The sequence below is a fragment of the Thunnus thynnus genome, chromosome 6 (assembly GCF_963924715.1).
Source record: "Thunnus thynnus chromosome 6, fThuThy2.1, whole genome shotgun sequence".
In the NCBI taxonomy this organism is placed as follows: domain Eukaryota; kingdom Metazoa; phylum Chordata; class Actinopteri; order Scombriformes; family Scombridae; genus Thunnus; species Thunnus thynnus.
The window spans coordinates 34,963,976-34,977,259 of NC_089522.1; the positions used below are offsets into that span (position 1 = coordinate 34,963,976).

The 13,284-nt window shown below is 38.6% G+C and overlaps 1 protein-coding gene across 2 annotated transcripts in view; it reads right to left on the reverse strand.

Annotated features, from left to right (window-relative positions):
- Positions 1 to 7,951: 7,951 nt before the first annotated feature.
- Positions 7,952 to 13,284, reverse strand: part of LOC137185207 (macrophage mannose receptor 1-like) — a 35,995-nt gene continuing 30,662 nt past the window's right edge. The window contains exons 3-6 of one of the 2 annotated variants that reach the window (XM_067593543.1): positions 12,751 to 13,083; positions 10,033 to 10,170; positions 9,674 to 9,768; positions 7,952 to 8,494 (exon numbers count right to left, since the gene is read on the reverse strand). In XM_067593543.1, coding sequence (XP_067449644.1) covers positions 8,375 to 8,494; positions 9,674 to 9,768; positions 10,033 to 10,170; positions 12,751 to 13,083 — 686 coding nt within the window. In that variant the 3' untranslated portion in view covers positions 7,952 to 8,374. The remainder of the gene's footprint in view (positions 8,495 to 9,673; positions 9,769 to 10,032; positions 10,171 to 12,750; positions 13,084 to 13,284) is intronic. The other variant, XM_067593542.1, reaches the window with a different exon arrangement.

Genomic DNA, 13,284 nt, shown 5'->3' on the forward strand with positions numbered 1-13,284 from the left:
GTTTGCAGTGGCTGGTGTGCACCCATGTGGTTCTCTCTGTGACCTTTACTGCTGAGACGGTGGTGAGGAGAACCTGGTACGGCCCTTTCCACCTGGCCTGGTTCCAACGTTTTCCCCTTTAGTCTATCATAACCCAGTCTCCGGGCTCGAGGTTATATAGGTTGCCTGGCTTCTCCTGAGGAAGGGCTGCTTTCACCTGTGTGTCTGTTACACTACGAACAGAGGACAAGTTTGCACAATACCTCAGCATTTCATCAGTACATTCCTCTGTGCCGGAGAGACTTTGTCCAGCTCAGTCCTGTACCGGCTAATCTGGTCAGGTTTTTTTTATTTCCTTACTGCCCCTCCACTCTGTGGATAGTAGGCACAGAATTGTTTTAGGTCAATTCCCAAATATTCAGACAGTAAAATGATTGCTTTATTCACAACATGTGTGCCATTATCTCTACTGATTTTTCTTGGAATTCCTAATCTGGAAATGTTTCTCTTATCAACATCTTTGCCACAGCACTACTGTTTTGCACAGATTAGACTATTTAAAAAAATTGAGTAGTTTGAGAAGCCTTTCGTGTCTGTCAGTGTTCCCCACTTTCAACACGTGTGTCAACATGTGTATAGAAGGGAAAGAGATCATTTGGGCCTATCAAATACCATCCTGTTTTTCCTCTGGTGTTGTTCTGCTCTGTAAACCTTTGGAATCAGCTGTTGGTGTTCCAGGTGTAGTTGTATCAGGTCAGCACCTGTAAAGAGGAAGTGGTTACGCTGCACGCTTTGCTTTTGCATCTTCTCTTGTATTTCCTGTTGAGACGGAGTCTGTGTTATTTGTATGCGCCTCATATTTGCATATTGCCAGCTCTTCAGGTAACAATACAGCATCCAGTAAATCTGCCTTTATTTTCACAGGCCTCTTCCGTTGGTGAGTAGATCATTAAGTCATCAATCATACTGTTAGAGAGCACTCCCCTCCATCAGACTCAAACCTGCCAGGTTTTATTTAATGCAGCAGAGAATATTGCCGGACTTTCACAATAACACTGGGCTGATCTGGTCCAGGTGTTCGTCTTTCCTTTAAAGGAGAAGGCAAAACCAGCACCGGAAATCTGTGTGCACAAGAATACTGGAAATGAATTAGCCAAATCAACAACAGAATACCACTAACTATCTGATGGAACCTGTGATGAGATAAGGTGCATGAGCATATACTGCTGTGTTCACCGCCTGCAGGTCTTTGTACAAATCTGTTAACTCATCTCAGGAAATATTGGTGTTCTGACCTGTGAGGTTTCACATGTAACAATAATTCCTGCTTTCAAGAATGAGTTAAAAACTGGTGTTGCACCCTCTATAGTCTCTGGTTTCAATGGATATTGATCTTTACATGAGCTGTATTCTGATTTGGGTATTGATTTCAATTGGTTGCACATGCTTAATCAGACCAACATCATATTTACTTTTAGCCCAGAGAGTTGTAGGAATATCTGTCAGCTCAGGGGAGTCAGCTGTCAACTGAACCATTGTTGTTTTTCTGTGCAGGCCTTCTGTTTGTAAGTGTACACCTCTTTTACCAATGAATGTCATACTGCATGCTGTTCTGCATGCTTTAGATGATTACTGTAATACATCAAAAAAGTCTACCTGGTTTATCCCCACTGCCGTGCTTCAGTATTTGCTTCACTCATGGTCTTAGGTTTTCCCACTACTTTGTTTTGCTCTTTTCTTTTCTTCAGGGAGATGTGTAGTGCTGAGTCATATACTTAAAAAGCTTTTGTCTTTGTTCTTCTGATACTTCTGCTCCTGTCTCACGCATCTCATCTGTCTATTCTTAACCTTTCCTGAACCACTCTAGCTCAGTCTCATCCTGTTCATAAGAAATGTGTGTAGTACAGCATGAGCTTATCTGCTTTATGTACTGCACTTCCTCTGTCTGCATGCTTTTTCCAGTAGTTCTGAGCTGGGCCCTGAGGGTTGCAGGTCCCATCGGGACATGTGCAGTGGCGTGACCCGCCCCAGTTGCACATATTGACCTGGGAAGCCTGATACTCTGGTGACTAACCCTTTTTCTCTATCCCCATCTTCTGTGATTCCAGACAGTGGCGTGGTGTACGATTCTTTTACTGTGATGCTTGTTGCTCTCGCAGCATGAATGTACCCACCACTCAATTTTGGAGGATTTGGAAATTCAGCCTGCTTCATAGCAGAAATAGTAGTCCCAAAAGTCAACCACAAATTTAATTTATTTTTGCCTATTACCTTGAAGGGTCATTTCAAGTGTCAACCTCACAACCATTTATCGACATGATACACCACAGGATCCTGACCAAGCTTCGATATGTGACGAGTTGGGAGTGAGAACGGGCTGCATATTGAGCACTTTTTTATATCTACTGTAATTGTGTGCTTGCTTCTTTCGGCTATCTCTGTGCTCACTGTTCTAGGATGATATTTCACAAACTGTATAACATGACCTAAACCTGTCAATTTGCTAACTGTCACCCTCTCGTCTGTGCACTATGCCCAAATTTCACACCAGATCTTGTTCAATGTGGGTTTACTGGACAACATGATGACAAGAGTCATCATGTTGTCCCCCCCCCCCCCCCCCCGTTGGATGGGATATGAATAACCTGTGATATTCTATTCATCATGTGTTGTGCTTTCTCCCAGGTGGCCCTGATCTGGTGACTGAGGGAGGACCTATAAAGAGGGCAGGAACGTGGCTTGCACTCTCTCTTCTCCACTTTCCAGCCTTGGCAGCAGTTGATTGTTCTTGTGTTTGTTTTGCTATGCTTTAGCTTTGCCTTTGTTAGTCTCTGGTTTGTTTGGTGGGTCCAGTAGTTGTTTTCTGTTAGGTTTAGTTTTTATGCAGATTTAGGTTAGAGGGGAGAGCCCAGATCCTACGACCCTTTGTGGGTTGGTCTGGGTGTCTTCCCTTCTTTTTGTTCTTTTTGGCCGGTTCACCAGCTTTTGTTAGTAGTTGTTGTTTTTAGTTAATAAATTGGTTTAATTATTGTGAACTATCCTGACTCTTTAATTATGTTGGACCTTCTGTGGACGAGCTGCTTTTAGAGGGTCGTAACAAATGGCTTCTTGACCTAATTGTGTTTGTATCTACTAGTGGGTTTGGCAGTTCTTCACCCACTTGCACCATGTCTCTGTGTGTCCATGGTCTGAACCCACTCTGTGTTTGGAGGATCACTGCCTCTCTCTCTCTCTCTCTCTCTCTCTCTCTCTCTCTCTCTCTCTCTCTCTATATATATATATATATATATATAAATATATATATATACACCCATAATATCAACTAAAAATTAATAATGTAAACTTGTCATCTATAAAGCTTCCAAACTACCTCACATCTCTCCTCTAATTTAAATTTTATAACTACAGAACACCATCCAGTAACTGCTGAACCTTAGAAATCCCTCATGTATGTTGGCAGAATTGGTTTCAGGTGCTATGCAGCTTCTGAACTGCAAACTGCCCTCCAACTCGAGTCTTACATTCACCTTGGAGATTTCAGTGTCATTATGCTTTTAATTTTGATTCTTGTAACTGTTTTTATGAATTCCTTGTTTATTGTGTGGTTACTGTTATTTCTGTCCACTGATTGTGTTCCTGTCTTATGAATGTTTCTTGTTCTCAGGTCTCTTTTTTGGAAAAGAGATCTTAATCTCAATGAGGCTGCCTGATTAAGTAAAAAACTGTGTTAGATGATGGTCTATCACGATCAACGATAATAGATCATAAACTCCATTGAAAACCACACATCAATCATAACAAAGTGTCTAAATCCATTGCATTATTTAAAACCTGGACAAAGTCTACTCTGCCTGTGTGCTGCTCTCGCGTGTGTGTGTCTATTCTGTATTGCTGCCGCTGTGTGAGTGTGTGTCCCTCGGCTCCACCTCCAGGGTTGGGCGTCCGGCCTTCGTCTATACCAGCTATTTCAACTTTCACCACTGAGGGAGACGCACACGTCAGCAAAAGCAAACATTCGGTCACAACATAGCAAACCCACTGAATTGCATCATATTTAACACACTGTTGAGCACACAAAAGACTCAAACATCAGCCAGTCTCTTCTCTCTTCTCCCGTCTTGGGCCAAAGCTTCCGTTTGACAGAAAACTGAACCTTTTTGCTCAAATTTCAAATTCACTATGACCATGGGTGGACCTTTTTCATCTTCACACCAGCAGTTTTTTGCACCTTTCTTACTATTTTACTCATAGTTACCCTTGCACCAATGTGTATAACTGCAGATATTATTTTTGTTCTCTTAAATCAAGGCAGACTTGCATTATAACTTTTATTCTCATATTTTAATGTTTTAGTACAGCACATTGAGTTGCCTTGTTGTTGAAATGTGCTGCACAAACAATGCACCTGAACGCCTGAATTTCCCTTTTTTATTTTCTTATACACAGACAATATACTGCACACACACACACACACACACACACACACACACATTTTATTCTACTCTACTACTTTTTCCTGTTTTTTGTCTTCTTTTTATTTTCCATTTTTTCTTCTTATACTTTTTCTTTTTCTTTTTTTGAGACATGTCTCACTTTGACAGCTTGGTCTCTTCCAAACGATTATCATTTTAAGAACCGACAAATCATTTAAGAATCAGAGAGTTCTCTTCCTTTGGGATCCCCACTACAGCGTTTGACTGAATTACTCAGTAATTTCAGTAGGTCGTCACTTCGAAGCAAACCTCTGTGTGAATTCCTTCATTTCATTTCATGTTTCTCTGAGATCCTGTCAGCGAGCCAGCGTCGGACTCAGCAGCCTCCAGCAATCCGTCTTCTCACCCTTTTGATGGGGAGGTATGGAGTTTGTCAGCCGATCCCAGACCGGCCGCCTGTGCACAGTTTTCCCTTCAGCCGATGAGCCGCTGGCCCACGTTACTGGGATCCCATCCTCGTCACCAGATATTGTGGTGGAAATTTCAGATGAATTCACAGAGAGCAAGCTGTCTTTCAGAGTTTTATTGCAATATCCAGAGTACACATTTGCAAATGCGGATCTCCTAGTTTGCCAGTATAAGGCAGTAGCCTAAACGAGCCACTGGGTGTCACTGTCGCGCTGTCTATTTCCCTGAGAATTTAGCAATGATCACTGTTTGTCCCTTACAGCACACCGTATTCCTGAAATTCATTTTTTTAAAGTTTCCTTTCACTATTTCATAAGTAAGCAGTGTTGATTAGTGATGGGAGGAACGAGGCTTTCTGAAACAGTGAATCATATGAAGCAATTGTGTTGAAAATGGTTCAGTTTCCAAGCATTTGATACAGTTTAAATGGCGACATCTGCTGGGCGACTTTGACGTTGCTTTTATATGTAAGGATTCAGGGTGAGACGTCATAACAGGCAAAATATAAGTGAACTCATTGCTGTCATCTGTTTAATGTTTTCAGTCATATTTTTTTCAATAAAAGTTATTTACCAAAAACTGTCTCAGTGTGTGGATGTATAAATATATATGGAGATAATTAGTCATTTATTAATAAGGTTACTAGTAACCCCTTATTACTTTTATAAACTCTGATGAATAAGGGACAGTAAGCTCTGTAACAGATTTATATTATAACAGGCTTTAAGCAGTGAGATGACATAAAGGAATAAAACTGTCTGCATTACTTTGCTGTAATCAGGAAAATGATTGTTCTACTAAAAAAAGAAATTAAGACACGTGGGGGATTTTCATTTGTATGGGCAGGGGTTTAAATATTTTCATTCAAAAACAGTCATTTCCACAGAACTGGGCTTCAGTCTGCTCCTCTTCTTGCTCACTACCTCTCCAGCTTTGGAGACGACCTGTTCACATGACACCGATGTTGCTGGCATGTAAAGGTTCCTTAAACATTATTGGAGATTGACAAGCACCCGCTCTGCCATCAACCCCTATGATTCAACCAACACACTCGCAGTCTCACACATGTGCACAACACACTCCGGATACATGTGTGACGTAACGAAGCTTTGTTGTGATAGTGTTAAGTCCCACCCTTGGTCGGCCTTATGGGGCGAACAACAATCCACCATTTACCCAAAGTAAAACTCTAACACCTTTTAAAACAATCAAACCATGGGATTTATTAAGAAAAACAACAAAACTGCAAATGAGTAGTTTTAAGAACGATTAATAATTTGAAAGCACAAATTATGAATCATACAAAGACTTCTCAAAATCCTGCCCCCTGACAGCTCCTGGCCTCTGTAGTTCCCTCCAGTGTGTCAGTCTGTGTAAGTCGTGGATGCTCACAGGTAGAGCGGCAACTAACAATTATTTTCATTATCAATTAATCTGCTGATTATTTTCTCAATTAATCGATTAGTGTTTGGCCCAGTCACGTGTACAGCTCCACTGAAATGTCGTCTAGAAAGTTAATCTTGGTTTTGTGAGGCTAACAGGTCACTGAACACATCATCATATAGAGCATAAGGCTGTCTGCATTACAAGCTCCATGGAGCAAAGTTATTCAATATGACTTTTATGTGTATATATTTTTAGCAGTGGTGGAAGAAGTATTTACATCCTTAATGTAAAAATACTCCATTACAAGTAAAAGTCCTGCATGAAAAACTTACCGTACATAAAATTATATGGCCTAAGTATTATCAGCAAAATGTACTTAAAGTATTAAGGTAAAAGTATTCATTACAGTAACAATTTATGGTGAATGATTTGTTTACTCTGCACATTTGTTCAGTAATTTTCCCTTTTTGCTATAATTTTGTTTGAGCACATCCACAGACAACTACTGACCACAATCTGCAGTTAATGATCTTTATTAACTTCAAGGCAATAATATATCCATTACTTTAATAAAGCTTCACTCCTCAATTATTGAACATTTTCATTGATGTAAATGTTGGTATGAATATTAATAAATTCAAAGATACAATAGAGAAAAGAGAAAATGTAATAATCAAAATATCTTCAGTCTATTGACAGAAATATTAATTAAAATGATTCATTTTTCAAATACCTACTTTAGTGAAAAAACTGTTCCATTTCAATTGTTTGAACAAACATTTTGTATTTTAGAAATAGCTTATAAATAATTTGTGAATTGCTGATCATTAAAGTGCCTACAACATGTGAAGATTTGAAAATGTCTGACTTTGATGATCTCTTGTGATAGTATCAAGAAAACACCTGCAGCTGCTGTTCTGAACCAGGCTGACACACACTTTGACATTGATTGTCTTGTTTTAATCACTTATGGAACAATTTAAAAGATGATCATTCTTACAGTTATATACACTCAGCAAGCATTTTATTAGGAACACCAGTGCAATCTAACATACTCCAGTACACCGCCGCCCACTGTGACCTCAATAATAAACATAAAGTAGAATCTTCAACTTTCTGACATGAACTGAAAATGTATTAACTTCATAATTCAACATCATTCCTACTAATTTATTACAGACTTGTCCTACTCATTCATTTATATTCTACTATAGAGTCTTAACATCTTCATCTTCCTTTATGTTCCAGTAATGTGGTTAAATTCTCATTTAAATAAGGTTTTTAATGTTTTGTTGAATTCACTCGTCATCTTTTTAAAAAATGTCTTAAACACACATATCAGTAACTTCCCAGTAAAGTGGTGACTGTTGGACAACTGGAGTGAGAAATGATGGTTATAAGAAGAGAAAAGAAATATGTACAGTAAATAATATTTCTTCCCTCTTCTTCTTCTTTCTTTTTATTTTGTAGTATCAACATAATATTTTTATTTAATGTAATTCTGTTTATCTTGATTTTATGAGATGTGTTTGTGAATGCTTATTGCTTGCTATCTGTTTAATAAAATTCATGCACAGCTGAGTATATGCAGGTAAAAGTGTGTTTGTATATATGTGAGTGTCTTTGTGTGCAAATCAAATCAAACTTTATTAGGAATAATTTTTTGTTTTAGCATACAAAACATACAATTACTTTAAAAGACTTCAGGATAATTCGAGTATATGCAGGTAAAAGTGTGTTTGTATATATATGAATGTCTTTGTGTGCAGATCAAACCTTTAAAGGATCATTCTGGCAACTTTCTATATTTTTCTTCTTGTCAACAAATCTCATGTTTGGATCCAAACCAACAATGAACTGATCTACTAACAAGTATTGTGTGTGTATCAAAGCCTGGTATATCTTATTCCTGCATTGTTGTCCAGAAACTATAACTATTTTATGCACTAACCAATAAAATAATTTCTAATAAGGTGACAGCATAGAAATACATACACTATGATCATTATTTGTATAATTTAAAGAACATAAGAAAATATATTTTACACTTTTAAAGGATAAAGGAAAAAATCTTTCATGGAAATAGACGGACCAACTTCTACACAACATTAAAACTCATCTTTCTTTGTCTTCTTCTCGACCTTGTGGAAGACTTTTCCATCGGACTGCTTCCTCCAGCTCAGTTTGACGTCTCCATTCACCCCCTTCTGCTTTAGCCTCTGTTTGAGCTGAGATACAAAAACATTTACTGTCCTGAATATCAGTCACAGACAGTGGTGGAAGGAGTACTCAGACCCTTTACTGAAGTAAAAATACAGCAGTGTCAAAATACTCCATTACAAGTAAAAGTCCTGCATGAAAAACCTACTACAGTAAAAGTACATAAGTATTATGAGCTTGATGTAATTAAAGTATTGCAGTAAAAGTACATAAGTATTATGAGCTTGATGTAGTTAAAGTATTGCAGTAAAAGTAGTGGTTTGGTCCCTCTGACTGATATATTATTATATATGACATCATTAGATTATTAATAGTGAAGCATCAGTGTTAGAGCAGCATGTTACTGTTGTAGCTGCTGGAGGTGGAGCTAGTTTACACTACTTTATATACAGTTAGCTAGTTTAGTCCAGTGGTTCCCAACCTAGGGGTCGGCCCCTCCAAAGGGTCAGCAGATAAATCTGAGGGGTGGTGAGATGATTAATGGGGGAGGAAAGAAGAAAAAACAAAGTTCTGATACACTAATCTGTTTTCAGTTTTTGGACTTTTTCTCTAATCTTTGATTTTTGCTGAAATATTGGATCATTTGAACATTTATTGAAATGAAAGCATGTGAGAAGTTTAGAGGGAAAAATCATTATTTGGTGGAGCTGTTAACAACTTATAGACATGTGAAATGTGACCCCGACTACACACTGCTTTTTGTAAGACGTCAAAAGACAAAAAGGTTGGAAACCACTGGTTTCATCTTTAACAATGTGTTGTATTTTAAAAGCTTGTTATATTATCCATTGTGTCAAATCTTCATCTGAAAAGTAACTAAAGCTGTCAAATAAATGTAGTGGAGTAGAAAGTACAATATTTCCCTCTGAAATGTAGAAAGTAGCATCACATGGAAATACTCAGGTAAAGTACAAGTACCTCAAAACTGTACTACAGTACAGTACTTGAGTAAATGTACTTAGTTACTTTCCATCACTGTTCACAGAGAAAACTTTTCACTAAAAGCTCTTGTTCAGTTACATTTTCCTCATCTGGAATCTCTGTTTTAGAAACAACCTGCTTCACACTTTAATATTCATATTTATTACAGTTTAACTTCAGATGATTTATTCTTTCTTCTTTTGACACTAGTCCTCTTTCAGTAATGATGACACATAAATGTTTTAAAGAGATCAAACATGATCTACCTGCTTCAAGATGTTCTCCATCACAGCAGGGTCATTCAGATCCAGAGCGGAGTTCTTCTTCAGACTCACTCGCACCACGTACTTTGAAGCAGGCGCTTTGAAAAACAAACAGGCTTCATCAGCTCACTTTGTCTTCTGAGTGTTGTTTTATTGACACATTTTTCACACCAACATATAAACTGCACAGAAAGCAATGTCCCAAACTCAACTTAAACACACACACACACACACACACACACACACACACACACACACACACACACACACACACAGCGACTAGGGATACGAGTAGGTTCATCCATGTGTCCTCCTCGTCTCCATCTGTATACATTGATGTATCGTAAATACATGTCACTAACTTGGCTTCTTCTCCGGAGTTTTTGTGCTTTCTTGTCTTGAAGGAAAATCTGGAGTCTGAGTTGTGGTCCATGGCTGCAGGGATGTTGCAGGGATGGTGGCGTTGTCCTGTGGGTGTCCTGCCTCGACATCTTCTCCAGCTATTATTGTTATGATAATTATTAGTCACATCTCTATTATTATTATTATCAGTGTTATTATTATTGTTGTTGTTATTATGCTTCTTTGTGTCTCTCTCCCTCCCTCCTTCTTTCTGTCTCAACCCAACCGGTCAAGGCAGATGGCGTCCACCTAGAGTCCGGTTCTGCTTGAGGTTTCTTCCCGTTAAAGGGGAGTTTTCTTTCCTTGCTGCTGTCACAAAGTGCTGCTCATGGGTTAATGTTGGGTCTCTGTAAATTAAAGAGTTCAGTGTAGACCTGCTCTATGTGGAAAGTGCCCTGAGATAACTTCTGTCTTCAACACTAAGGCATAATGTGGCTTTGTGATCAAGGGTTGATGTCGAATACCATTATAATTAAAATATAATTTCTTTACTGAAGTTGAATTAGCTTCCCCTTAGCATTGCAATACGTTAGCCTCAAGTCAAACAATTCGACTCACTCTTGCTGAATAATTTTCATTATTATATATATATTTGATAATTTATAGGTATTATTATTATTATTATTATTATTATTATTATTATTATTATTATCTTATGCTTCATCATGTATACTCCAGATTTTAGTTACTAATAAATATCTTAATTTATCCTAAAAGTGGTTGGTTGTATTCTTTGAGCAACAGTTGACAGAGCTTCTTACACTCTGGCGATAGAAAGCAATTCCAAAAGAGTATGTCTCTCTCAAGTGGCTCAAGACTCAAACTGAGGGATTCACAGCATCATAGCACAGAGTCTGCTCTCCTGAGGCTGACAAATGACTCGCTCCTGTCCCTAGACTCAGGAAATCACACTCTTTTAATTGTTTTAGATCTATCTGCTGCCTTTGGCACAGTTGACCACTCCGTCCTCTTTGACCGCCTTCAGTATGTTGTTGGCATTCAGGGGCCCTTCTGTGGTTTGCCTCCTACCTCCAGGACAGATCAGCATCTATTAAAATTGATAATGTGTCCTCTTCCTCTGCATCTATCACATGTGGAGTACTACAAGGTTCCATATTAGGCCCTATTCTATTTCCCATTTACATACTCCCTCTGGGGTCTATTTATAGAAAAAGTAATATATCTCTTACCATTGCTATGCAGATGACACCCAGCTGTACCTCCCCCTCAGTCCTGCTGATCCGAGCTGTTTTAACTCCTGCTGAGCTGCATTGAGGATGTAAAATCCTGGATGGCAAAAAGCTTCCTGCAGCTAAACCAGGATAAAACTGAGGCCCTAATTTTCAGACTTTTGCAAAACCTCAGTAAATACTCTTGTGCCTCTAAAATTGAATGTTAACTTCCACTCAAGAAATCTCAGCACTATCTTTGATTCTGGTTTAAAATATGATAAACAAATGAAGTCCGTTGTCAGCAGCAGCTTCTTCCATCTTAGATCACTTATAAAACTAAAATCATTTCTGTCTGTTAAGGATTTAGGGACCATGGTAGATGCTTTTATCTCCTCCTGCACTGACCTTTCTTCACTGGTTATCAGTAAAATGCAGAACTGATTTTAACATTCTTTATTTGTTTTTAAAGCACTGCATGGACAGACTCCAGCTTATCTTTCTGAATTCCTGATCCCCTCAGATCTGTCGACCAATCACTGTTTGTCATTCCACACCGACAGTTAAAATTCAGAGCTGATCGGGTATTTTCCATTGTCGACCCTAAACTGTGCAACAGTTTGCTGCTCATTATTAGATCCTCCCACTCAACTGATATTTTTAAAACCTGTTGGAAGACCCATCTCTTTTCTTCAGCCTGTTAATAGTTATCATGTAGACATGAATAGTTACGCTCTGTTTTTACTTTATTTGTTCTCTCTATTAGTGATTCGTCCTCTGTGCAATGTTGTTGTGTTTGTAGGATTTATTTTTATTTATTTTATTCTACCCTATTAATTTGTCTGTGTTTACATTTGATTGTATTTTTCAGTCTGTGTAAAGCAATTGGGTCAACTTCTGTTGTTTTTAAATATGCTTAATAAATAAATTGACTTGACTTGACTGTTCATACTGACCATTAGAAGATCCCTTCATATGCACTTACAATGGAAGTGATGGGGGACATTTTTGCACAGTCCTCCTTCTGTGCAAAAATGTATTTCAAAGTTTATCTGAAGCTAAAATGAAGCTTCAGTGTCCAAATGAGTCAAATCAAGTAGATATCTTTCAACGTTACAGTCTTTTTAGTGCCAAAGTCTCTCTTTTTGTTACTATACTTCCACCGCAGCTCGACAGGGAAACACTGTCCGAGGAAACACAAAGAGGGAATTTGATGCTAAAAAGACTGTAAATGTGTCAGATATCCACTTGATATGACTAACTCAGACTGCTGAAGCTGAATAGAAGCTTCACAGAGACTTTTAAATGTTGACACACTGTGGATTTTGGCCTCCATCACTTACATTGAAAGCACATTTGAAGGATCTTTTAATAGTCAGTATGAACAGGAGGAATGATTACAGTGAGGAAAACCTCTTTCACTGTTCATATGGACACCTGACTGCTGGTTTAAGACACACTGGAAACATTGTGAATCATCCTTTAAAGGCTAACTGAATCATGGCTTACCTTTGTAGCAAACAAATGCTTTCTTCACATCACAGGTCCAGTCCTCCCATTGTCCAGAACGGCCTAAGTCTGCTGCCACACAATACTCATTGCCGCCATTAGGTTCCGATGGAGACCAGTTCCTAAAGGAGGAGTTGCTTCCATCAGACCACTTCCAGGAGTCTCTGAAGAGGCCGATCCAGACTTTTTGTCCTGCAGGTATCAGATCCTTCACCTTCTGGTTCTCTTCTTCATTTCTCACACTGGCCAGGTCTGTGTAGTGCTCTCTGCAGTGGCTCTGGGCCTCAGTCCATGTCATGATAGTGTTGATGAGGACAAATGTCACAACTGACCCTGAAAATAGACCACAGTGAAGAACTGTGTAGAAGTGACATACAGTTTTCCCAGGTCTTGGTAGCCTATAGCTACAGACATTTGTTGCATGTCGTTCCTCTCTTACTACCCCTGTTTCCTGTCTGTTACTTACATCAGTGAATAATGAATAATGCCAGTTTCTGTAGCAGTTTCTGTGTCATTATAAATCCACTGAGAACC